This window comes from Triturus cristatus, chromosome 7, assembly GCF_964204655.1.
Source record: "Triturus cristatus chromosome 7, aTriCri1.1, whole genome shotgun sequence".
In the NCBI taxonomy this organism is placed as follows: domain Eukaryota; kingdom Metazoa; phylum Chordata; class Amphibia; order Caudata; family Salamandridae; genus Triturus; species Triturus cristatus.
The window spans coordinates 1,465,736,589-1,465,762,260 of NC_140590.1; the positions used below are offsets into that span (position 1 = coordinate 1,465,736,589).

A 25,672-nucleotide genomic window follows, 5' to 3' on the forward strand; every position below is an offset into this window, starting at 1 on the left:
TGACTTTAAGGGATCACAATTTTCGCTACTCGATTTTTATGTGTTTTTTTTAATCTCATGGTCTGTTACTACATATTTTGAGAAGTGTAAATACTTTTTTTTACTTTCTCTTTTTTCATCGCTTTTCATGTTTACAATTTGATAAGCTGAATCTTGCAAACCACTGATTCAGAGTTCCGAAAAATGCAGATTAGAACGAGAACGACCTTTACAGCGTCACTATTTTATTCACATACTTCGTTTTTTCCTACTCAATTTCTAATGGACAGTGTCAATATGTCTTTTTTCAAGGAAGAACATGCCTACTGAAAAATGTCTCGGGTAATATAACGTGTATCTGAGGTGTGCATTTGTACATCTTTTTTCCTGGAATTTCCAGCATTTTTCTTCTTCATGCTGTATTGCTCAAAACATTCACCTATATATCATCCATATATTTCAGTTACCATCATCTTGTTTCCAGGGGACAGGGGCATTGCACCCAGTAAATACAACATGCCAAATATGCTAAATATATATATATATATATATATATTCTGTACACAAGAAGGTTGCCCTTATAGAGACGCCAACACTGATGGTAAGTAACTCCGTTGCTTTATTCATGGTTGCAGGCACATAGTACTCTCCCCCAAGGCTGCCATATGCATTTCGGGCTCCATGCCCTTGTTCACTGGCGTTTTCACAGCAATCACAGCGGCCATGTGGACTAAAAACCATACGCCCCGCCCATGTGGGACTACGTAATTTGCAATGATTTCTGGGTATGGAAGTCCATTCATATTTCCCAGTGATTGCCGCTCAGAGTGCTTGAAAATAAAGTCTGAACTCCCCAAGTGGGTTACGAGGAGAAATATCCAAAGTACCTGCATTTTTAACACAAGAATAGCCGGATTTACCATCACCTTGCCGGCACCCCAAGTCCGAGTGCCGAAGGTCCGCTAGGATACAGCAGCGGGGCATCTCCGCGACGAGGCGCGCCGCCAATTAATTCTGTACACAAGAAGGTTGCCCTTATAGAGACGCCAACACTGATGGTAAGTAACTCCGTTGCTTTATTCATGGTTGCAGGCACATAGTACTCTCCCCCAAGGCTGCCATATGCATTTCGGGCTCCATGCCCTTGTTCACTGGCGTTTTCACAGCAATCACAGCGGCCATGTGGACTAAAAACCATACGCCCCGCCCATGTGGGACTACGTAATTTGCAATGATTTCTGGGTATGGAAGTCCATTCATATTTCCCAGTGATTGCCGCTCAGAGTGCTTGAAAATAAAGTCTGAACTCCCCAAGTGGGTTACGAGGAGAAATATCCAAAGTACCTGCATTTTTAACACAAGAATAGCCGGATTTACCATCACCTTGCCGGCACCCCAAGTCCGAGTGCCGAAGGTCCGCTAGGATACAGCAGCGGGGCATCTCCGCGACGAGGCGCGCCGCCAATTAATTCTGTACACAAGAAGGTTGCCCTTATAGAGACGCCAACACTGATGGTAAGTAACTCCGTTGCTTTATTCATGGTTGCAGGCACATAGTACTCTCCCCCAAGGCTGCCATATGCATTTCGGGCTCCATGCCCTTGTTCACTGGCGTTTTCACAGCAATCACAGCGGCCATGTGGACTAAAAACCATACGCCCCGCCCATGTGGGACTACGTAATTTGCAATGATTTCTGGGTATGGAAGTCCATTCATATTTCCCAGTGATTGCCGCTCAGAGTGCTTGAAAATAAAGTCTGAACTCCCCAAGTGGGTTACGAGGAGAAATATCCAAAGTACCTGCATTTTTAACACAAGAATAGCCGGATTTACCATCACCTTGCCGGCACCCCAAGTCCGAGTGCCGAAGGTCCGCTAGGATACAGCAGCGGGGCATCTCCGCGACGAGGCGCGCCGCCAATTAATTCTGTACACAAGAAGGTTGCCCTTATAGAGACGCCAACACTGATGGTAAGTAACTCCGTTGCTTTATTCATGGTTGCAGGCACATAGTACTCTCCCCCAAGGCTGCCATATGCATTTCGGGCTCCATGCCCTTGTTCACTGGCGTTTTCACAGCAATCACAGCGGCCATGTGGACTAAAAACCATACGCCCCGCCCATGTGGGACTACGTAATTTGCAATGATTTCTGGGTATGGAAGTCCATTCATATTTCCCAGTGATTGCCGCTCAGAGTGCTTGAAAATAAAGTCTGAACTCCCCAAGTGGGTTACGAGGAGAAATATCCAAAGTACCTGCATTTTTAACACAAGAATAGCCGGATTTACCATCACCTTGCCGGCACCCCAAGTCCGAGTGCCGAAGGTCCGCTAGGATACAGCAGCGGGGCATCTCCGCGACGAGGCGCGCCGCCAATTAATTCTGTACACAAGAAGGTTGCCCTTATAGAGACGCCAACACTGATGGTAAGTAACTCCGTTGCTTTATTCATGGTTGCAGGCACATAGTACTCTCCCCCAAGGCTGCCATATGCATTTCGGGCTCCATGCCCTTGTTCACTGGCGTTTTCACAGCAATCACAGCGGCCATGTGGACTAAAAACCATACGCCCCGCCCATGTGGGACTACGTAATTTGCAATGATTTCTGGGTATGGAAGTCCATTCATATTTCCCAGTGATTGCCGCTCAGAGTGCTTGAAAATAAAGTCTGAACTCCCCAAGTGGGTTACGAGGAGAAATATCCAAAGTACCTGCATTTTTAACACAAGAATAGCCGGATTTACCATCACCTTGCCGGCACCCCAAGTCCGAGTGCCGAAGGTCCGCTAGGATACAGCAGCGGGGCATCTCCGCGACGAGGCGCGCCGCCAATTAATTCTGTACACAAGAAGGTTGCCCTTATAGAGACGCCAACACTGATGGTAAGTAACTCCGTTGCTTTATTCATGGTTGCAGGCACATAGTACTCTCCCCCAAGGCTGCCATATGCATTTCGGGCTCCATGCCCTTGTTCACTGGCGTTTTCACAGCAATCACAGCGGCCATGTGGACTAAAAACCATACGCCCCGCCCATGTGGGACTACGTAATTTGCAATGATTTCTGGGTATGGAAGTCCATTCATATTTCCCAGTGATTGCCGCTCAGAGTGCTTGAAAATAAAGTCTGAACTCCCCAAGTGGGTTACGAGGAGAAATATCCAAAGTACCTGCATTTTTAACACAAGAATAGCCGGATTTACCATCACCTTGCCGGCACCCCAAGTCCGAGTGCCGAAGGTCCGCTAGGATACAGCAGCGGGGCATCTCCGCGACGAGGCGCGCCGCCAATTAATTCTGTACACAAGAAGGTTGCCCTTATAGAGACGCCAACACTGATGGTAAGTAACTCCATTGCTTTATTCATGGTTGCAGGCACATAGTACTCTCCCCCAAGGCTGCCATATGCATTTCGGGCTCCATGCCCTTGTTCACTGGCGTTTTCACAGCAATCACAGCGGCCATGTGGACTAAAAACCATACGCCCCGCCCATGTGGGACTACGTAATTTGCAATGATTTCTGGGTATGGAAGTCCATTCATATTTCCCAGTGATTGCCGCTCAGAGTGCTTGAAAATAAAGTCTGAACTCCCCAAGTGGGTTACGAGGAGAAATATCCAAAGTACCTGCATTTTTAACACAAGAATAGCCGGATTTACCATCACCTTGCCGGCACCCCAAGTCCGAGTGCCGAAGGTCCGCTAGGATACAGCAGCGGGGCATCTCCGCGACGAGGCGCGCCGCCAATTAATTCTGTACACAAGAAGGTTGCCCTTATAGAGACGCCAACACTGATGGTAAGTAACTCCGTTGCTTTATTCATGGTTGCAGGCACATAGTACTCTCCCCCAAGGCTGCCATATGCATTTCGGGCTCCATGCCCTTGTTCACTGGCGTTTTCACAGCAATCACAGCGGCCATGTGGACTAAAAACCATACGCCCCGCCCATGTGGGACTACGTAATTTGCAATGATTTCTGGGTATGGAAGTCCATTCATATTTCCCAGTGATTGCCGCTCAGAGTGCTTGAAAATAAAGTCTGAACTCCCCAAGTGGGTTACGAGGAGAAATATCCAAAGTACCTGCATTTTTAACACAAGAATAGCCGGATTTACCATCACCTTGCCGGCACCCCAAGTCCGAGTGCCGAAGGTCCGCTAGGATACAGCAGCGGGGCATCTCCGCGACGAGGCGCGCCGCCAATTAATTCTGTACACAAGAAGGTTGCCCTTATAGAGACGCCAACACTGATGGTAAGTAACTCCGTTGCTTCATTCATGGTTGCAGGCACATAGTACTCTCCCCCAAGGCTGCCATATGCATTTCAGGCTCCATGCCCTTGTTCACTGGCGTTTTCACAGCAATCACAGCGGCCATGTGGACTAAAAACCATACGCCCCGCCCATGTGGGACTACGTAATTTGCAATGATTTCTGGGTATGGAAGTCCATTCATATTTCCCAGTGATTGCCGCTCAGAGTGCTTGAAAATAAAGTCTGAACTCCCCAAGTGGGTTACGAGGAGAAATATCCAAAGTACCTGCATTTTTAACACAAGAATAGCCGGATTTACCATCACCTTGCCGGCACCCCAAGTCCGAGTGCCGAAGGTCCGCTAGGATACAGCAGCGGGGCATCTCCGCGACGAGGCGCGCCGCCAATTAATTCTGTACACAAGAAGGTTGCCCTTATAGAGACGCCAACACTGATGGTAAGTAACTCCGTTGCTTTATTCATGGTTGCAGGCACATAGTACTCTCCCCCAAGGCTGCCATATGCATTTCGGGCTCCATGCCCTTGTTCACTGGCGTTTTCACAGCAATCACAGCGGCCATGTGGACTAAAAACCATACGCCCCGCCCATGTGAGACTACGTAATTTGCAATGATTTCTGGGTATGGAAGTCCATTCATATTTCCCAGTGATTGCCGCTCAGAGTGCTTGAAAATAAAGTCTGAACTCCCCAAGTGGGTTACGAGGAGAAATATCCAAAGTACCTGCATTTTTAACACAAGAATAGCCGGATTTACCATCACCTTGCCGGCACCCCAAGTCCGAGTGCCGAAGGTCCGCTAGGATACAGCAGCGGGGCATCTCCGCGACGAGGCGCGCCGCCAATTAATTCTGTACACAAGAAGGTTGCCCTTATAGAGACGCCAACACTGATGGTAAGTAACTCCGTTGCTTTATTCATGGTTGCAGGCACATAGTACTCTCCCCCAAGGCTGCCATATGCATTTCGGGCTCCATGCCCTTGTTCACTGGCGTTTTCACAGCAATCACAGCGGCCATGTGGACTAAAAACCATACGCCCCGCCCATGTGGGACTACGTAATTTGCAATGATTTCTGGGTATGGAAGTCCATTCATATTTCCCAGTGATTGCCGCTCAGAGTGCTTGAAAATAAAGTCTGAACTCCCCAAGTGGGTTACGAGGAGAAATATCCAAAGTACCTGCATTTTTAACACAAGAATAGCCGGATTTACCATCACCTTGCCGGCACCCCAAGTCCGAGTGCCGAAGGTCCGCTAGGATACAGCAGCGGGGCATCTCCGCGACGAGGCGCGCCGCCAATTAATTCTGTACACAAGAAGGTTGCCCTTATAGAGACGCCAACACTGATGGTAAGTAACTCCGTTGCTTTATTCATGGTTGCAGGCACATAGTACTCTCCCCCAAGGCTGCCATATGCATTTCGGGCTCCATGCCCTTGTTCACTGGCGTTTTCACAGCAATCACAGCGGCCATGTGGACTAAAAACCATACGCCCCGCCCATGTGGGACTACGTAATTTGCAATGATTTCTGGGTATGGAAGTCCATTCATATTTCCCAGTGATTGCCGCTCAGAGTGCTTGAAAATAAAGTCTGAACTCCCCAAGTGGGTTACGAGGAGAAATATCCAAAGTACCTGCATTTTTAACACAAGAATAGCCGGATTTACCATCACCTTGCCGGCACCCCAAGTCCGAGTGCCGAAGGTCCGCTAGGATACAGCAGCGGGGCATCTCCGCGACGAGGCGCGCCGCCAATTAATTCTGTACACAAGAAGGTTGCCCTTATAGAGACGCCAACACTGATGGTAAGTAACTCCGTTGCTTTATTCATGGTTGCAGGCACATAGTACTCTCCCCCAAGGCTGCCATATGCATTTCGGGCTCCATGCCCTTGTTCACTGGCGTTTTCACAGCAATCACAGCGGCCATGTGGACTAAAAACCATACGCCCCGCCCATGTGGGACTACGTAATTTGCAATGATTTCTGGGTATGGAAGTCCATTCATATTTCCCAGTGATTGCCGCTCAGAGTGCTTGAAAATAAAGTCTGAACTCCCCAAGTGGGTTACGAGGAGAAATATCCAAAGTACCTGCATTTTTAACACAAGAATAGCCGGATTTACCATCACCTTGCCGGCACCCCAAGTCCGAGTGCCGAAGGTCCGCTAGGATACAGCAGCGGGGCATCTCCGCGACGAGGCGCGCCGCCAATTAATTCTGTACACAAGAAGGTTGCCCTTATAGAGACGCCAACACTGATGGTAAGTAACTCCGTTGCTTTATTCATGGTTGCAGGCACATAGTACTCTCCCCCAAGGCTGCCATATGCATTTCGGGCTCCATGCCCTTGTTCACTGGCGTTTTCACAGCAATCACAGCGGCCATGTGGACTAAAAACCATACGCCCCGCCCATGTGGGACTACGTAATTTGCAATGATTTCTGGGTATGGAAGTCCATTCATATTTCCCAGTGATTGCCGCTCAGAGTGCTTGAAAATAAAGTCTGAACTCCCCAAGTGGGTTACGAGGAGAAATATCCAAAGTACCTGCATTTTTAACACAAGAATAGCCGGATTTACCATCACCTTGCCGGCACCCCAAGTCCGAGTGCCGAAGGTCCGCTAGGATACAGCAGCGGGGCATCTCCGCGACGAGGCGCGCCGCCAATTAATTCTGTACACAAGAAGGTTGCCCTTATAGAGACGCCAACACTGATGGTAAGTAACTCCGTTGCTTTATTCATGGTTGCAGGCACATAGTACTCTCCCCCAAGGCTGCCATATGCATTTCGGGCTCCATGCCCTTGTTCACTGGCGTTTTCACAGCAATCACAGCGGCCATGTGGACTAAAAACCATACGCCCCGCCCATGTGGGACTACGTAATTTGCAATGATTTCTGGGTATGGAAGTCCATTCATATTTCCCAGTGATTGCCGCTCAGAGTGCTTGAAAATAAAGTCTGAACTCCCCAAGTGGGTTACGAGGAGAAATATCCAAAGTACCTGCATTTTTAACACAAGAATAGCCGGATTTACCATCACCTTGCCGGCACCCCAAGTCCGAGTGCCGAAGGTCCGCTAGGATACAGCAGCGGGGCATCTCCGCGACGAGGCGCGCCGCCAATTAATTCTGTACACAAGAAGGTTGCCCTTATAGAGACGCCAACACTGATGGTAAGTAACTCCGTTGCTTTATTCATGGTTGCAGGCACATAGTACTCTCCCCCAAGGCTGCCATATGCATTTCGGGCTCCATGCCCTTGTTCACTGGCGTTTTCACAGCAATCACAGCGGCCATGTGGACTAAAAACCATACGCCCCGCCCATGTGGGACTACGTAATTTGCAATGATTTCTGGGTATGGAAGTCCATTCATATTTCCCAGTGATTGCCGCTCAGAGTGCTTGAAAATAAAGTCTGAACTCCCCAAGTGGGTTACGAGGAGAAATATCCAAAGTACCTGCATTTTTAACACAAGAATAGCCGGATTTACCATCACCTTGCCGGCACCCCAAGTCCGAGTGCCGAAGGTCCGCTAGGATACAGCAGCGGGGCATCTCCGCGACGAGGCGCGCCGCCAATTAATTCTGTACACAAGAAGGTTGCCCTTATAGAGACGCCAACACTGATGGTAAGTAACTCCGTTGCTTTATTCATGGTTGCAGGCACATAGTACTCTCCCCCAAGGCTGCCATATGCATTTCGGGCTCCATGCCCTTGTTCACTGGCGTTTTCACAGCAATCACAGCGGCCATGTGGACTAAAAACCATACGCCCCGCCCATGTGGGACTACGTAATTTGCAATGATTTCTGGGTATGGAAGTCCATTCATATTTCCCAGTGATTGCCGCTCAGAGTGCTTGAAAATAAAGTCTGAACTCCCCAAGTGGGTTACGAGGAGAAATATCCAAAGTACCTGCATTTTTAACACAAGAATAGCCGGATTTACCATCACCTTGCCGGCACCCCAAGTCCGAGTGCCGAAGGTCCGCTAGGATACAGCAGCGGGGCATCTCCGCGATGAGGCGCGCCGCCAATTAATTCTGTACACAAGAAGGTTGCCCTTATAGAGACGCCAACACTGATGGTAAGTAACTCCGTTGCTTTATTCATGGTTGCAGGCACATAGTACTCTCCCCCAAGGCTGCCATATGCATTTCGGGCTCCATGCCCTTGTTCACTGGCGTTTTCACAGCAATCACAGCGGCCATGTGGACTAAAAACCATACGCCCCGCCCATGTGGGACTACGTAATTTGCAATGATTTCTGGGTATGGAAGTCCATTCATATTTCCCAGTGATTGCCGCTCAGAGTGCTTGAAAATAAAGTCTGAACTCCCCAAGTGGGTTACGAGGAGAAATATCCAAAGTACCTGCATTTTTAACACAAGAATAGCCGGATTTACCATCACCTTGCCGGCACCCCAAGTCCGAGTGCCGAAGGTCCGCTAGGATACAGCAGCGGGGCATCTCCGCGACGAGGCGCGCCGCCAATTAATTCTGTACACAAGAAGGTTGCCCTTATAGAGACGCCAACACTGATGGTAAGTAACTCCGTTGCTTTATTCATGGTTGCAGGCACATAGTACTCTCCCCCAAGGCTGCCATATGCATTTCGGGCTCCATGCCCTTGTTCACTGGCGTTTTCACAGCAATCACAGCGGCCATGTGGACTAAAAACCATACGCCCCGCCCATGTGGGACTACGTAATTTGCAATGATTTCTGGGTATGGAAGTCCATTCATATTTCCCAGTGATTGCCGCTCAGAGTGCTTGAAAATAAAGTCTGAACTCCCCAAGTGGGTTACGAGGAGAAATATCCAAAGTACCTGCATTTTTAACACAAGAATAGCCGGATTTACCATCACCTTGCCGGCACCCCAAGTCCGAGTGCCGAAGGTCCGCTAGGATACAGCAGCGGGGCATCTCCGCGACGAGGCGCGCCGCCAATTAATTCTGTACACAAGAAGGTTGCCCTTATAGAGACGCCAACACTGATGGTAAGTAACTCCGTTGCTTTATTCATGGTTGCAGGCACATAGTACTCTCCCCCAAGGCTGCCATATGCATTTCGGGCTCCATGCCCTTGTTCACTGGCGTTTTCACAGCAATCACAGCGGCCATGTGGACTAAAAACCATACGCCCCGCCCATGCACTCGGACTTGGGGTGCCGGCAAGGTGATGGTAAATCCGGCTATTCTTGTGTTAAAAATGCAGGTACTTTGGATATTTCTCCTCGTAACCCACTTGGGGAGTTCAGACTTTATTTTCAAGCACTCTGAGCGGCAATCACTGGGAAATATGAATGGACTTCCATACCCAGAAATCATTGCAAATTACGTAGTCCCACATGGGCGGGGCGTATGGTTTTTAGTCCACATGGCCGCTGTGATTGCTGTGAAAACGCCAGTGAACAAGGGCATGGAGCCCGAAATGCATATGGCAGCCTTGGGGGAGAGTACTATGTGCCTGCAACCATGAATAAAGCAACGGAGTTACTTACCATCAGTGTTGGCGTCTCTATAAGGGCAACCTTCTTGTGTACAGAATTAATTGGCGGCGCGCCTCGTCGCGGAGATGCCCCGCTGCTGTATCCTAGCGGACCTTCGGCACTCGGACTTGGGGTGCCGGCAAGGTGATGGTAAATCCGGCTATTCTTGTGTTAAAAATGCAGGTACTTTGGATATTTCTCCTCGTAACCCACTTGGGGAGTTCAGACTTTGTTTTCAAGCACTCTGAGCGGCAATCACTGGGAAATATGAATGGACTTCCATACCCAGAAATCATTGCAAATTACGTAGTCCCACATGGGCGGGGCGTATGGTTTTTAGTCCACATGGCCGCTGTGATTGCTGTGAAAACGCCAGTGAACAAGGGCATGGAGCCCGAAATGCATATGGCAGCCTTGGGGGAGAGTACTATGTGCCTGCAACCATGAATAAAGCAACGGAGTTACTTACCATCAGTGTTGGCGTCTCTATAAGGGCAACCTTCTTGTGTACAGAATTAATTGGCGGCGCGCCTCGTCGCGGAGATGCCCCGCTGCTGTATCCTAGCGGACCTTCGGCACTCGGACTTGGGGTGCCGGCAAGGTGATGGTAAATCCGGCTATTCTTGTGTTAAAAATGCAGGTACTTTGGATATTTCTCCTCGTAACCCACTTGGGGAGTTCAGACTTTATTTTCAAGCACTCTGAGCGGCAATCACTGGGAAATATGAATGGACTTCCATACCCAGAAATCATTGCAAATTACGTAGTCCCACATGGGCGGGGCGTATGGTTTTTAGTCCACATGGCCGCTGTGATTGCTGTGAAAACGCCAGTGAACAAGGGCATGGAGCCCGAAATGCATATGGCAGCCTTGGGGGAGAGTACTATGTGCCTGCAACCATGAATAAAGCAACGGAGTTACTTACCATCAGTGTTGGCGTCTCTATAAGGGCAACCTTCTTGTGTACAGAATTAATTGGCGGCGCGCCTCGTCGCGGAGATGCCCCGCTGCTGTATCCTAGCGGACCTTCGGCACTCGGACTTGGGGTGCCGGCAAGGTGATGGTAAATCCGGCTATTCTTGTGTTAAAAATGCAGGTACTTTGGATATTTCTCCTCGTAACCCACTTGGGGAGTTCAGACTTTATTTTCAAGCACTCTGAGCGGCAATCACTGGGAAATATGAATGGACTTCCATACCCAGAAATCATTGCAAATTACGTAGTCCCACATGGGCGGGGCGTATGGTTTTTAGTCCACATGGCCGCTGTGATTGCTGTGAAAACGCCAGTGAACAAGGGCATGGAGCCCGAAATGCATATGGCAGCCTTGGGGGAGAGTACTATGTGCCTGCAACCATGAATAAAGCAACGGAGTTACTTACCATCAGTGTTGGCGTCTCTATAAGGGCAACCTTCTTGTGTACAGAATTAATTGGCGGCGCGCCTCGTCGCGGAGATGCCCCGCTGCTGTATCCTAGCGGACCTTCGGCACTCGGACTTGGGGTGCCGGCAAGGTGATGGTAAATCCGGCTATTCTTGTGTTAAAAATGCAGGTACTTTGGATATTTCTCCTCGTAACCCACTTGGGGAGTTCAGACTTTATTTTCAAGCACTCTGAGCGGCAATCACTGGGAAATATGAATGGACTTCCATACCCAGAAATCATTGCAAATTACGTAGTCCCACATGGGCGGGGCGTATGGTTTTTAGTCCACATGGCCGCTGTGATTGCTGTGAAAACGCCAGTGAACAAGGGCATGGAGCCCGAAATGCATATGGCAGCCTTGGGGGAGAGTACTATGTGCCTGCAACCATGAATAAAGCAACGGAGTTACTTACCATCAGTGTTGGCGTCTCTATAAGGGCAACCTTCTTGTGTACAGAATTAATTGGCGGCGCGCCTCGTCGCGGAGATGCCCCGCTGCTGTATCCTAGCGGACCTTCGGCACTCGGACTTGGGGTGCCGGCAAGGTGATGGTAAATCCGGCTATTCTTGTGTTAAAAATGCAGGTACTTTGGATATTTCTCCTCGTAACCCACTTGGGGAGTTCAGACTTTATTTTCAAGCACTCTGAGCGGCAATCACTGGGAAATATGAATGGACTTCCATACCCAGAAATCATTGCAAATTACGTAGTCCCACATGGGCGGGGCGTATGGTTTTTAGTCCACATGGCCGCTGTGATTGCTGTGAAAACGCCAGTGAACAAGGGCATGGAGCCCGAAATGCATATGGCAGCCTTGGGGGAGAGTACTATGTGCCTGCAACCATGAATAAAGCAACGGAGTTACTTACCATCAGTGTTGGCGTCTCTATAAGGGCAACCTTCTTGTGTACAGAATTAATTGGCGGCGCGCCTCGTCGCGGAGATGCCCCGCTGCTGTATCCTAGCGGACCTTCGGCACTCGGACTTGGGGTGCCGGCAAGGTGATGGTAAATCCGGCTATTCTTGTGTTAAAAATGCAGGTACTTTGGATATTTCTCCTCGTAACCCACTTGGGGAGTTCAGACTTTATTTTCAAGCACTCTGAGCGGCAATCACTGGGAAATATGAATGGACTTCCATACCCAGAAATCATTGCAAATTACGTAGTCCCACATGGGCGGGGCGTATGGTTTTTAGTCCACATGGCCGCTGTGATTGCTGTGAAAACGCCAGTGAACAAGGGCATGGAGCCCGAAATGCATATGGCAGCCTTGGGGGAGAGTACTATGTGCCTGCAACCATGAATAAAGCAACGGAAGTTACTTACCATCAGTGTTGGCGTCTCTATAAGGGCAACCTTCTTGTGTACAAAATATATATATATATATATATATATATATATATATATATATATTCCTTTTTGGAAACATCAAAAACAAAAGATATTCCTTTTTGGAAGTCGCCAATAAAAGGAAAATAGGAATATTTGCAGCATGGTACACGTACATATTATTTTTTTGCATATAATGTAACCCAAAGTACTAACATCTTTTGGTTCCTTTAAATTGTTAGAGTTTCTAGGCTTGTGAAAGTCTTAAAATGGAGGAATGACATATCTGTTTTGGGTGTTGCTATGTTATGCTATTAAAATATCACGTTTACAAATGTAAATATTGCTGGTGGTTTGCAGACTGCCAACAGCGGTGTCAATGTCCTTTGAACAATGTAAAAAACATAGGGGCATATTTCCTAGCAAACGAAGCAGTGCAGCGCTGCAAGCAACCTTGCCACGCCGAGCTGTGCCATTAGGAAAGTGCAGGGATGCATCGTATTTACAGCAATGTCACGCATCCTTGTACTTTTCTCTACCTTGGTGCGCAATTGGCTACGAGCGCCAATGCAGGCACCATTGCACCATGGTTCAAAGGTGCCTGTTTTGCAGGGATGATTATTTACCTTCCTGCACAAACACAATAATTGAGGGTGTTTTCCTCCTTCTATGTGTGCTGCAGAATGCACCACACATAGAAAGATCAAAAATTGAGCAGAAACAAAGGTATTTCTCCTTGTTGCACCACTTTAAAGCATCCCCTGAGGAGCCATTCAAATCTGATGCATTTCCAGGTTTACAAAACCTTGTAGATCTAGGAAAGCATCAGATTCCTGGGTTTTGTGTGGGGTCACTCACAGCAACACCCATGGAACGCCCCTTTCACACAGAGTAATGCAAGTAAGGGGGACATTTCACACAGATTAATGCATGTAAGGGGGACATATTTATAAGCCCAAGAAAAGTGACGCAGGGTGGATTTACGTGACTTGCAAATATGGGCCGGCACAATGCATCACAAAAGTGATGCTCCGGTGGCGTGAAAGTCCAGCAGGGGCACTGTAGATATACTCCCTAGAAAGTATTGACAGCAAAATTCAAGAAATACAGGGTGTTACACCAAACAGGAGGCACTTCCTATAGCAATGAAATGTACTGAGAGTCATAGACAATGATGGCAAATTAGAACTTTTAATCACACCCCGTTTGCTAATTTCTAAAAACGGCAAAACTAAGAAGCCCAACTTGGGGTATATTGACAAGGAAATAGTGCTACCATATCATCACTTTTAGCAACATTCTGGTCCTGCTCTGCCCTTCTCCGTATTTACAAAGCAGCGTTAAGTCGCTTTTTGTGGCTTAACGCCACCTTGTAAATGCAGCCATTTTGTACTCATCAAGGGGTGTGCAATAGGTGTTGTTGTTGGGGTTCTAGCGCAACACCCATTTCTTTTTGATGCAGCCCCAGATTTGCAAGGCTGTGTAAAATCTGAGACAGCACAATAGCAGGCGTTAGAATGGCGAAATGAGAATAATACTTTTATTTCGCTTCGTTTTTACTTCTTCTATGTGTGCTGCATCCTACAGTACACATAGAAAGAGCAAAACACCATTAATGAATGTGTCCCTTCCTGCACACAAACAATCATTCAATAATGGCAATTTCTATGTGTGCTGCACAGATAGAAGTAAAAAAATAACCATTATTGATTGTTTATGTGCAGGAAGGGATACCTTCCTGCACATAAACAATCATTCCCTACAACGCAGGCACCCATGCACTATGATGCAAGGTTTGCCTCCGTTGGTGCTAGGCAGCTAATTTTAGCACCAGAGCTAGGGAAAACACAAGGGGGTGCCGCATTGTTGTTAATATGGCACATACCGGAATTTTGGAAATGTTGGAGGGGAGTGCTGCCAAATTTGGCGCAGCTCCACGCTCTGATATTTCCTTGTAAATATGCCCTCATGTCTGACCTTCTAGGTTTAGGGGAAATCATGATTCTGTCAATTAATGCAGTTACCATCCCATTCAGGATGCTCATGATATGGAAGCTATCACACAGGTGAAAATGTATAATATAGTTTTAATTTTGCTTCAGAGAACTGCGGATTCACAGAGTCATAGTCATTTTGGCTGGGATTTCTAGCATCTGGAGTTTCCCCCTAATCGAAATGAGGTTGTTTTGTCCTGGATGCATTCCAATGCGTATGTTTTTAAAGCCCACTCCGTTATATGCGAACAATCACTCTGAAATATTACACCTTGTCATAATTTTGTCTGTTGCTTTCTACACTCTAATGTCTTTGAAATACAGGAATAAGCAAACACACTCAGACAAAAAAAGGTTAAGTGAACAGACGCGTCTGTCTGGTTGCCTCTTTGCCTGCTGCTGCCTGATTTTCCTGTGTGTGAGTTAGGTGTGAAAACAACTGATCTATTAGCGTAAGCCTCCCCATGATGACAAGTGACAAATGTCTTTGTTGTTTTTAGTTTCATGTTTTCAATGCCCCATACCTTGGCGAGTTTCGGAAAACACATTTCCTTGCATTCTGTTCTTTACAGTGACAATGAATGAGAGCACTGTGCTAATTCGGTGTCTTTTCTAAATGTAGAAACGTTTTTGAAAGTTTGTATCCGATTGGAACATGCCTAACTTTTGTTCTTCTTAACCAGCTTGCTAACCAGAAACCAGGTTCAAAGTGGTAAAGCACGGGTTCTGAGAACTTGAAGAAACTCATATTGACCACATCCTCCTGACCAATACAGCACTTGATGATAAGAGACTTGGAGAAATCTCAGCCAAATGGAACGCTTTCTATTGCTGAAATCTATAGAAAGGGAGGGATAAGGAGTTGTAGAAACGAGAAGAGATTTTGGTGGATATGTACAATGAAGTGGCGGAGCGTGTCGTTAGCCTCCTGGGCTTAACGACACGCTCCGCCACTTCGGAAACGCAAGGCTGCACCATATTTACAAGAATGTGCTGCAGCCTTGATTTTCCCCCTGCAATGGCGCGAAGTGTAAAAACTTAGCGCCAAAGTAGGCACCCTTGTACCAGAGTGCAAGGGTGTCTGCGTGCAGGGGAGTATTGGTTATGTGTAGGAAGGTGTTCCTACCTACACATAAACAATCCTATAATGTCATTTTGTAACTCGCATGTGTTCTGCTTCATGCAGGTGATGGAGCAGGTAAAGCATAATTTTGTATACCTCCTCTATTTTGCATGAAAGTACTAATCACTTAACCGACTAATATAACAGTTTGGACTAACTGTTTGATGTGATCTATTAATCAACTATTTGCACCTTTATTAAACACCGATTACACGTGGGACTTATTGCTATTTGCATGGCAGAATAACTCTAATACCTAAATTTTGTACGCCTATTAATAGTAGTACATGTGGTAATAGGATATCGCATGATTTATGTCGCTTTTGTGATGTTTACGTTCCCGTTTTGGACCGAAAGGTGAGTTTTATTGCTTTAAATGTCGCAAAAGCTAGGAAAATACTAATACATAAAGGGATTAGTGAGGGTTTAACATTAGAATCTTCATTTCTGTGTATTAATTACTCTTTTATGTTTGTTTCGCTTAAGTTGGCATTTGGACCTACTAAAACATGGCTTCCAAAATGGAGTTCATAAGTGGCCACCGTCTCGTGAGCGCGATGCCTACTGCGCAGACTCGGATGGCTCCATAGACCTCCAGGCAACCTCAAGTGAGAGCACAGTGTTCCTGGTCAAGGATAGGAACATGGAGGACTGCCAAACGTCAGTCAGTAAAATCTGGTCTAAATGAACAATTGATTCATACAAGCAAAACTTTACAATGTTGCATGAGAACGACATGGACAGAGGAAGTGAACCAGCAAAATCCATGAGAACCCAAGCTGATGTGAAAATTGGACGATATTACAAAATTCATCAAATTGACCAATCATCTGCTTCCTTAGTCTAAGAATGTTTCATGTTATCCCGAATTTCATTATAACAAGGGTAGTAGAATAGGGAGAGGCTGGCAATCTGTAGTTTTCAATGACTGCACACCCCTAACGACCCCACAGGCGATGACAGATGCTTGCACGATTCCTGGTCCTTTGGAGATCTTTGGGACTGTAACGTGCTGAGCAAAGAACTTTCGGACTTTGAGCTTTGGCCTGCTTTATTGGGACAATTAGACGGCTATATTTGGTTATGCAGAGCCAAATGAATTAGGAAAACTCCCGATAGCAAGAATAGGTAAATATAAATGTCATGCGATTTGTGCTGATTGAGCAAAATTCTAAACTTTGATTGACCAAAATGCTAATATTAATTGCAAACAATATTTAGATAAACAAATAATTGATTAACAGAAATTACGAGTTTGTGGTTTTTCAATGAAGAGATTAGAGGATTCTGAGGCTTAAATGTGTTTTAGCTGGTTCTAAATCACCATCAACCAGTCCAACTAATCGGTCCGTCGACCAAGTGGTGGAGTGCCTTGATGTTTAAGGTTAGGATCCTATAGGTGGTGATGCAAATGTATATTCTGTAAAATAACTTTTCTTCCCTATAGGTAATAAGGTGCACCCCCACATGTCCAGCGCTTGATGGTCATTACCCTCATAAGTGCAGACTCGAGTGAGAGAGAAAACGTATGAGTGTTGGTGTTATGGGCCCCACCAATGACTGCGTGTGTGAATGAGCTAGTGTGACGTCGGGTCTGCGACGCAGGAAGGATAGTTGTAAATTTGCCCTTTTTCCCCGATTTCGCGCTGAATCACAGCACACATGAAAGTTACAAAACTGCATTTTTTAAAAAGGTTTGTTTATGTACAGGAAGGGACACCTTCCTGTACATAAAGAAACCATGGCATTTTGCTTTTGCAGCACACATGGAAAAAGCAAAAACGAGGAGAAATAATACAATTCTCTTCATTTCGCCAACTAAAGACCAGGATTTACCTGGTCTTTATTTTGGTACTGCCCCCTTGTACATAGGGGGCAGCGTCAAATACAATGGGTGTTGCAGTGGAACGCCCACTGCAACACCCACTGCATGCCCCTTTCACGCTAAACATAGCGTGAAAGGGTGCCTTATGTACAAGGCAGCGTTAGGCCATGTTAAGTGGCTTAACGCTGACTTGTACATAAGGCAACATCACGAAAAGTGATGTTCCCGTGGCGATAGGGGCTTGTACATATGCCCCCTTGTTTTTAAAGTGTTTCAGTGTGGATAAATAAGAGTGTAAGCACCTAATGTGGCACCTACCTTTATTTAATAAAATTAATAGAATTTAAGCAATATACAGGGAAAACCCCCATGTCTTTTTGTAGCTACCCCAGAAACAGATTGGGATGCAGCCCGAAGTAATTACCAGTAGCCGAGAATAATTCAAATATTCCACTCATCACTCTTCTGCTTTCTTTCGTATGATGCTCTAAGTGCGATGGGTATCCCCAGACATGGGTCTTGTGCTCACTGTGACATAGGAGTATAGCTACACCCTGCTGAAAAGGCACAAGTAATCTGAAAATGGTCTTGTGTTGATTGTGTTCCTATTCCGAGGGTACCTGGGCTAGAAATCCTGGCTGAACTGTTCCCACTGAAGTAGGACCAAGACTGATATACATAAGGCTGGTTCCAGACTGAGGCAGCATAGTTGGAAAAAAAGAAATGGCTGACTGGGATGTAGCCTGAGTAATTATCAGTGGCTGAGATTAATTCAAACATTCCACTCATCACTTTTTTACTTTCTCATATTCTAATCAGAAGTATCAATGTTTAATGATTAAAAACCCTTGTTTCAAAGCCAGAGAGACCTGACATTTAACATTTAATTGTGTTACTGCTCCATTGTAAGGTTCCCTTGACAAAGAAGACGCACTCTCTTTGAATTATTTCGGTAAAACCAGAAACTAACCAAGACTCATCTGCATGATTTCAATCACTGCATATTTACTTAATTCGTAGTAGACACTGGGAAGCAATTCCCAGCAGAGAGAGCGCCAAGTGAAACACTTATATCTGGTCAAGTCAATTGGAACATCTATATGAAGAGCTCTCCGAACTTCAGTACTTCAGAGAACAATGTACAACTAACTAGTTTCTCAGCATCACATGCTAATAGCACAGTCTGTAATACGCCATGTAGAAACACCTTTGTTGCCCTGTGGGGTTTCTATATTGGTTTCATAAAATTACTAATCATAACATGAAAATGTGGTAGGCATGAACCCCTACACCTACCTCTGTCTGAACCATGTTTACCCTTTGGGACCGCAGCTCTCGAACACAGTTGAAGACATCCACGACACCCTCATTCTCTGCCATGTCCAGCATGATATCAATGGCAATGAAGCAGCCTGTCCTCCCAGCACCTGCACTGTAGGAAAAAAAACACCCGAAGAGCTTAACAAAGCACCTGGCCTAGGTGTCCAATTGCAGAGTGTAGAGCCATTACATTGCCAAGCCAGGAAGAGGAGCTTATCATGCAAGGTTGAAGCCCACAGTTTTCTTTATAATTAATTATCAGCAATTTTTGGTTCTGTGTCTGCAAAATTAAATAAATCAAAGCAAGGACAGCCGACTGCACTTATCTTCATAGCAACATAATGGTCTTTTACAGAATACAACTCAATATACTGCGTCATTGCAAGAGTTCACAAAACAAATGTTAGAATAACTCATATTCACTCTAGAGTATGTGGGAAGCTCCTCATTCCCCCCTGAGGACTGTCCAGCCACCACTGTGCAGGATCTTTCTTCAGTTGTAGTGAAAGACTTACTGGATATCATTATTTGTCCACAAAAAATTGGATGCCCTCTAGTTCCCTCAAATTAATGTAAGTGAGTTCAACAAATCTCATAATAATGAAAGTCATCTTGCGAAATCCATTTTGATTAATCCCATTTTGACACGTTTCCCGCTCTTCAAACCCAAAATAAACCTTTTTCTTTTTTAAATTTTCACCTTTTACTTCTCCTGCCTGATGCCCACTTTTCAAGCCACACCATCAAATATAGCCAGACATATTCTATGTATTTTAATATCCTTGGATCCATCAGATCCAACCTTGAAATAAAACACTTACTCACAGAAGCTGAAGATACAATTGAAATTCTAACCATATGCCACAACTCCACTTTGGGCAGAAGTTCTAGATTGCTTTGTATTTCTTTCATTACTCTTTAGCTGAACTGCTCACACAAGATATTTCCCCAAAAAATTGAGGAATGTCAGGTTTAAGGAAAGATCCTCAGGAATAAATGTTCCACGACTGTGGAACATCTAGCTTTATTCCCAGGGCAGTGGCAAGTCACTTTTATTTTAGAAATGAAGTCATTTTAACACTTGTTTAAGATGCTTTGGTCACCTCCACCTGCCAAAATCATTAGGTTATTGGTTATACTTGTCATTGTATGACAAAATTCGGTCTTTTAGCCTAAACCTTTATTTTAAAGCTGACCATTTTATATATAATAAGAGCAATACAACAAGCATGTTTTACCACATTAGCACAACATAATGTGATGTAAGTTAATGTAACATAACATTACATCACATGTCATGATATGAAATCAAATTACATGACCATGCACCCATTCACATCACATCACATAAAATAATGAAGTATAGCGAAACACACCTGCAGAGATTGGTAGAACTAGAGGACAGTATGTCATGCTAAGTATTTGAGTTTAGGCACTCTGATAACAGTTGTGGTAACCTTAAAAAAACACTTCTACTCAAAAGAACTCCATGAAATCTACTCTGATCTGTACTCCTCAGAAGCCGTAACAATGAGTGAAAATGCCACACAAATTAATATTTCAAATTGGTTGCTTGCTCAGGTAGCAACACTGAGTGGGTAAGAGATATCAAACTAAGCTTAATGGTACAAGTTCAACATTAACTGTAGATAAGGTAAAATACTTATTTGAAGATGTTTATATATCCTAAAAAGTCAAATGTTTCAGCATACTGTTTAGGGAATTCATTAGTTTAAGACTGTTAGTCAGGGCATGGCGTATATTTTAGATGGACATTTGAATGCAATAATAAGCCCTAAGAAAATAAATACTTCTTCCACAAGCCTGTCATGGAGATGGTTTGGTGAGATAGCTAGTGCTTAGTTTGTATACATGAGAGTTCACAGGATTTGTAAATTGAATATAATCTCCATTGAACAAGGTGGCAACCAAAGGTCATTCCAATTAGTCTGATCATGAAATTTAAGAAAAGAGTTAGACAAGAGTTTAGTGGTTGACTGATTTAAAAAAAAAAAGAAGTTACAGAGGCAGCAAGATGTTTTAACAGACCTATGGCATTGTGGGCTTCTGATGGGTTTAATATATGCAGCATCTTGAATTTCTACATTTTGTCACACTGCAAAGGTTAAATATTGTGCTCAGGGGCTTGGTCTGGCCACGGATGAAGATGGCCATAGTCTAAAAGAGCTTTGTATGCTGGAGGGTTCCTGGGGATTGAGGCGGGGTCATAAAGGCCCTGGGAGCCTAGACTGATCTGCTCCCTTTGTCATATTGCCCTCGCAACTCCACCGGAGTGGTCTTGTCTGCTTCAAGAGGACCCCTACATGGCCATCAACTACTGCCCGCTCCACTGCGCACCGGAGAGCGTACAACAACATGGCACAAAGCACCCTCAATTTTGGACGAGCCACGCGGCTTCGCTGCTGCCTACCTGTCACCATCGGATTCCACTTGAATGGCCATGTCTTGACTGCATTGAGCTGCCGGCCCCCCCATTGCAATAAGGGGCCCAACTTGTCCTTTAAATTTGGGGACTTCAAGTAAGTAGCCTGCAGTGCCCTCGATCCCAGCTGGGCTGCGCAGATTCAACGGTTCCACACCGCTTGTCCCCCCTGTGGTTGCCGCGTGGCACTGGCCCTCCTGCTAAAATTGGGGGTCTGCTTCACCTTTTGGGCTCCTCAATGATGACCAGAAGCCCAGTGCTTCACCCAGCTCGTCCTTGGGGGCTTGCGACAATGCTCCCGGGAACATGCTTCGGTCCAAAGACCTGCCCCAAAACCTATAACCAGGCTGCGCAGCCCCATTGCTGCCACATCACCTCACCTGGAACCTCCTGCCCTACTGAGATCCACTGGCCCTTCCCACCTGCAGTCTTTTAGGGGTCCCCTCAGGCCTCAGCCCTGCATAGATAGACTGCGAGTCTGCAGAGACATTGGTACTGCGCATACAGGCTCAGGCAGTCTTGTCGGCCTCACCGGGCTAATTGTGATGGAGAAGCTCCAAGCCTTAGATCCTGCATCATCTCCTTGGTACTCCTGTGGGGGTTCTAGTCATTCATCCTTATTCCCGAACTCGGTGCAACCCTGGTGGACCCCAGAGTGTTTTACTCCCTCCCTACCGCTCCTGGTCTCCTCTCTCCTTGGCCCACTCTACTTATGCTGTTGATGTACCTGGCCAACTGTTTTTTTGCTTGGGTCTCGTGAGTTCATGAGCACTAAAGGATAGAGTGACTATGGAACTCCTTCAATAAACAGCACCCCAGAAGAGCAGCACCCAACCAGTAGGGAGCAGCTTCACCAGGGTGTGAGTCACTGCACCCCCACCACCTTCTGCTCTCTACTCACTGGACGCAGAACCGGAAATCTGGGCTCCCTCCCCTCTCATGGACCAGGACAGTGGGGCCATCTCGGGATAAGTGTGGCATGCAGCTCATTACTGTGCACTCTCTCTTGCCCATCTTATTGCTTCCTTTACCCCGAGCATGGAGCCCCTGCCTCCTTTGAACATTCTGTGTCAACCGGTTGCTGGCTGACCCTGATGGAGCTCAAGATCTTAAGAACTTTGCCCCTCCCTTAGCCCTGAGGCCATGATGCAGTCAAAGGGGGCAGAATCATCTCACTTGGAGCAAGCCTGGACAGATCTGGGACCTGTTGCATGACTCAAACAGCCCTATCTGGACGTGTTGCCCACCAGGCATTTCTTGCCCTGTGAAGGACCTATTGTCACTGAGCACCGTTCCTCGCTCTGCTACATCGAGGAAGATTTCCCTCTTCTCCCTCCTCCCTCTTCTTGCAGTGGAAGGGGGCTGTTCACCACATTGCCATGCCGGATGACCGTGATTCTCTCTTCTTTACCTCACGCCTCAGCCTCAGTGATGCCCTCTGACAAATCCTACCGTCAGCTGCTCTTTATTGAGATAGTTTCACAACCTAGTTCCATGGCGGCATCCCCGGCGATGTCCCCCACCTTGGCTGCTGTGCCCCTTTGTCCACAGCTGGATACTACGAGGGACCGTTTCTTACAGGAGATCACTGCACTCGGTCACCACTTGGAAGGTATGGACTACAAGATATCATACCCCACCACCGAGACTAAATCAATCCAGGCCGACATTGCAGACTTTCAGGACAGAGTGGAGGGAGTGGAGAGCCGTCTCTCAACCAGGAAGAGTGTCTCAACAGCATCTCAGAAAGGTACAGGGAGCTCTGATACCTGTGGAATAAGCACACAGATCTGGAAGATAGGAGCCACAGGGGCGACATCAGTTTCTTTGGACTTCCAGAATGTGCTGAGGGCTCAGATGTCAGGCGCTTCCTTAGGGGCATTTTCTCCATGCTCACAGAGCTGACATTTTCTCCCTCCCCGAGAAAAAACAGGTCCACCGTGTGGGCTCCCGTCGCCTGGCCACATCAGAGAAGGCGTGCCCTCTCATTGCCTGCTTTTTCCTCCATAAGAATGTAAGACAGCTCCTGACCGCAGCTCTCCCCCATGGTCCATATGTCTATGAGAGGTATGAGATCCATATAGCCATCAGCTTCTCCCGGGAGACCAACGACAAGAGGAAGGCCTTCCTGGCATTGAGACCCCAACTGCAGAAACTGGACATCAAGTTCAGACTGTTTGAACCTGCCTGTATGTGGATCAAGAAGGATAGCAGGTCCAAAGATTTGTTTTTGACTTGGGGGAACTGTGCTTCTTCCTGGATGGCCTCTCTGGACAGGAGATGGACTTTGCACCTTAGACTCAACTGCTGGACCCCGCCCCTTAGACAAATCTCCTCACCACATCTGGTGGTCATTGGGGGCTCTGGTGAGCACCGCAATCAGGGTAGGGAGCTGGACCGCCTTGCCCAGTATGAGGATGCCAAGGACATGGCCCTCAAAGCGGTGGCTGCTCTTACCCAGGACCAGGGCCCTGACAAATCCTACTCTCCTCTGAAACTTATTCAGCCTGAGAATTGAGACACATTCTATCCTGCCCTTATTGTTGCTCTTTTGCCCCTGCCGCTGCAAAATGAGGCATACGGAGTCCTCTGGACGTACGGCTGAGTATACCATCACTGTCTGCATGCCTCTCTCCTGATCTGTATTAATGCTGTGTCGTATTATGCCTATCGATGTTCAGTTGCATTTTGCAGCATTTTGCGATGTTGTGCTTGCTGAGCAACTTGTTGTTGTTTCAATCACTGCTATTCCAAATACTGCTGTGTTGTCCCTCATTATGCCCCCGGTGTTGCCCCTGGGGTCTTGTACCAGAACCCTCACCATAGCCTTTCCCCTGAAGCCCTCCCCTCTCACCTGTCCCTTCTTTCCCCTCCCGCTATGCCCAGCCCTATTCACCTCTACAGCCGCTGTTGTCTATTTCCTCTTTTCCTTCTCCCCCCCCGGGAGGGCCTTTGGGACTACTGGCCCAAGCACTTTCTCTTTTTATCCCCACAGCTATGCCACAGGCCTGGTTCATTACCCCTTGCCCTCTCTGCCCCTTTTTTGGGATCTCAGGTGAGCCTGGACTCCCAGGCTTAGAACCGAAGTACACAGTCGCCGCCTTACCCTGAAGCTTCCATCCGCGGTTCCATACTGGAATATTTCCCTTTTCACTTTTCCTCCTTCCTCTTGCCCACCCCATCTCCTACTTCTTCTTTCCCTCTTTCTTTTTTCTTCCCCTTTTCCCTCCTTATTTTCTTCCCTCTCCTCTCTTCTCTCTTTTTTTCTTACCTCTGTTTGCTTCCGTCCCTTCTTTCTGCCCCCCACACCCATGTCCCCTCACTACGATGGCCACCGTTCCCTCACCGCCCTTCTTCCCCCAGCAATGTGTCTCCTGGAATATTAATGGCCTGACACACTTTATAACATGTAAGAAAGTGCTGTCCTCTATGCAATTTAAAGGTCTTGTCTTGATATGGCCTTATTACAGGAAACCCACCTCTCCATGAAGAGTCCAGACAAAATTGCATTGTGATTGGCTAGGATGGGCGGTCCACATCAGTTGCCCTACAGCGCCAGCAGATGGCCTCAGGCAGACTAGGGTGTGGTGTCATGATTCTTTTGTCCAGAAACCTTCCCTACACCATCCTTAAGACTTGGATGGACTGGGATTGCCTCTATGCATTTGCTGAACTTTGGCGGGCAGACAATATGTGTTGGCTTGGTGTACGCACCTATGGGATCCAAGTGGCATTTTTTTGTCCAGCGCAATCATCTCCTCGCGGAAATTGGGGCCTCTCACTATCTCATAGGAGGGGACTAGAACCTGGCTTGTGACGCAGTGCTTGACAACACCGGTCGATTGTACATAGGTAATAATGCGGTTTGGGCCCTCCTAGGGGGCTTCTGACCATGGCCTTGTGGATCTCTGGCAACTGTCACACCCAGAGGATCAGGAGTAAACTTTTTTATTGCTGGAGCATGGCAGCCAGTACCATCTGGACTACTTCTTGGTCTCCCAGCCTGAGGGTCCCTGCTCATGGGACCTTCAGATCCTGGAGGGGGCGCTTTCCGAACATTCCCCAACCCTGCTCTGCCTGTTCTTGGGGCTTTCCTCCCATGGCCATAAACGGTGGCATCGAAACATCTCACGCTATCATACTCCACAGGGCAAATTTCACCTACGATCCCATGTTTCAACTTATCTGTAACACAATAGAGGAAGGGAGTCTGTCTCTTCCCACTGGGGCATATGGATGACTACCAAACTAACTATCCACCAATGCCCTGAGGGTGACACAATAGAAGACCCTAGAAGACGAGATTGCATCCCTCACATGCCTCTACACTGACATCCCATTTACCTCTCTCTGCTGTTATTTGGAGAAAGCCTACATGGACCTCAATGCTCTGTTAACCTCTAAAGATGAGTATGTGCCTCAGTGGCTTAAATATCATCAAGGTGAGTTGGCAG

General features: G+C 46.8%; 1 protein-coding gene across 4 annotated transcripts in view; it reads right to left on the reverse strand.

The window, feature by feature from the left end:
• Nucleotides 1-25,672, reverse strand: part of PTPRT (protein tyrosine phosphatase receptor type T) — a 1,546,842-nt gene that overhangs the window by 88,633 nt on the left and 1,432,537 nt on the right. For all 4 annotated transcript variants that reach the window (XM_085619228.1, XM_085619229.1, XM_085619230.1 and 1 more), the window contains one exon: nucleotides 18,752-18,887. In XM_085619228.1, coding sequence (XP_085475354.1) covers nucleotides 18,752-18,887 — 136 coding nt within the window. The remainder of the gene's footprint in view (nucleotides 1-18,751; nucleotides 18,888-25,672) is intronic.